This window comes from Vollenhovia emeryi, unplaced genomic scaffold (assembly GCF_000949405.1).
Source record: "Vollenhovia emeryi isolate VEMERY1.0 unplaced genomic scaffold, V.emery_V1.0 DF944985.1, whole genome shotgun sequence".
NCBI lineage: Eukaryota > Metazoa > Arthropoda > Insecta > Hymenoptera > Formicidae > Vollenhovia > Vollenhovia emeryi.
The window spans coordinates 453-2,320 of record NW_011961381.1 but is presented as its reverse complement, the minus strand read 5'-3'; the positions used below and the strand labels follow the sequence as shown (position 1 = coordinate 2,320).

The window sequence follows — 1,868 nt, the reverse complement described above, 5'->3', positions numbered from 1 at the left end:
GCAACTGGCGATGTCAATAAATTCTCCAAAATGTCGTATGAAGAAAGGTATCACGAGTGGACCTGTCAACTTGCCGCGATGGTGCATAACAAAAATGAAGAGGAACGACGACGAAATAAGTTAATAGTAGCTGTTTGCATCAGCGAATGTACATACAAATATAAGAAAAAAAAAGAGATTTTGGATTGATCCATTATTTGAAGGACGACGTAAACATGGGTTTTATTATGCATCTATGCCGAAACTAACACCAGAGAAGTTCCAAAATTATTATCGTATGACAGCTACGCAATTTGAAGAATTGTTGCACTTAGTGGCACCTGCAATCATTAAACAAACCGTCATTAGGGAACCATTACCTCCTGCAGAACGACTATCCATAACATTAAGGTTCGTTTGTCCTTATAATTGCATTACTTCATGAATTAGAAAAATTAATAAAATATTTGATCTAATTATACATATTTAGGTATTTATCAACTGGTGATTCAATGCATTCAATGTCGTACCATTATCTCGCTGGAGTATCGACAATAAGCCACATTATAGGTGAAACATGTAATGCTATATGGAACTCTATTTGCCAGGAAGTGCTCCCACCATCAAAAAGTACAGAAGAGTGGCTACGTCTTGCTGAAGAATTTGAAGGAAGATGGAATTTTAATCATTGCATAGGAGCAATTGACGGCAAACATGTTACTATTGAGGTAATATTACTGATCAATTCATATACATATTGTCATTGAAGATTACAGTTTAATACCTAAATAATCTTTTTTTAGTGTCCACCTAATGCAGGATCGTCTTACTATAACTATAAAAATAGTCATAGTATTGTGCTCCTTGGAATCTGTGACGCACAATATATGTTCACATTCGTTGATATAGGAGCCTACGGTCGCTGTAGTGACGGGGGCGTTTTCAAAAATTCAAAGATGGGTCTAAAATTTAATTTAAAGGAAATGAATGTACCTACACCAGAACCTCTCAGTCCAGGTGGACCGCCTTTACCATATGTTCTGGTGGGTGATGAAGCCTTTCAATTGACGGATTATTTGCTCCGGCCTTATCCAGGAAAAGGCGGTTTAAATGACGAGCGAAATATTTATAACTATCGGTTGAGTCGAGCCAGAAGAACAATTGAAAATACGTTTGGTATCTTAGTCAGCCAATGGAGAATTTTAAAGCGACCGATCAATTGTAGTATGGAAAAAACAATTTCATTGTTAAAGCCATTGTATGTCTCCATAATTGGATTCGTCGAAGGGATATTGGAAAAAACGAATATGTTATTCCAACACTAATTGATCAGGAGGATTATGATGGCTTTGTCCCAGGCTCTTGGAGAGCTTGCATAAATAATAGTGCATTTATGGACATAACTCACTGCGGTTCTAATAATAGTTCTCGTCGAGCAATGCAGATTCGAGAAGAATTTTGTAAATATTTTAATAGTGAAGGCGCTATACCATGGCAATTTAATCATTGTTAAAGCCATTGTATGTTCGTTAAAAAAATATGCAATTTAATTTGAAAACGTGTGATAAAATGAAAACCATGAAATTTCAATGGATTTAAACTTTATTACAAGCACATGACAACCGTTTTAAATTTTATTATAAACATTTATATGTATGTATTTGAACCAAAAGAATATAATTAAATAATTAAACAAAACGTATTTGAACAAAACAATAGAATTAAACAAAATCTATCTAAATAAATCTAAACATACATATTCTTTACTAGAAAAATAGGTATTTGCATTAAAAACCGCTGTTTTTATGGTTTTTTAATATTAAAATAAATGCTCAAATATAAAAAAAACAGCGGCTTTTAATGCAAACACTATTAAAATCAACACGGCT

At 33.6% G+C, this 1,868-nt stretch overlaps 1 protein-coding gene across 1 annotated transcript; it reads left to right on the top strand.

Annotated features, from left to right (window-relative positions):
• The first annotated feature begins 29 nt into the window (after positions 1-29).
• On the top strand, positions 30-1,554 carry LOC105562239. The gene is made up of 4 exons (XM_012012906.1): positions 30-119; positions 204-390; positions 470-707; positions 783-1,554. Exons 1-4 carry the CDS (start codon positions 38-40, stop codon positions 1,302-1,304), a joined length of 1,029 nt encoding a protein of 342 aa, XP_011868296.1. The 5' UTR covers positions 30-37; the 3' UTR covers positions 1,305-1,554.
• Positions 1,555-1,868: the final 314 nt, after the last annotated feature.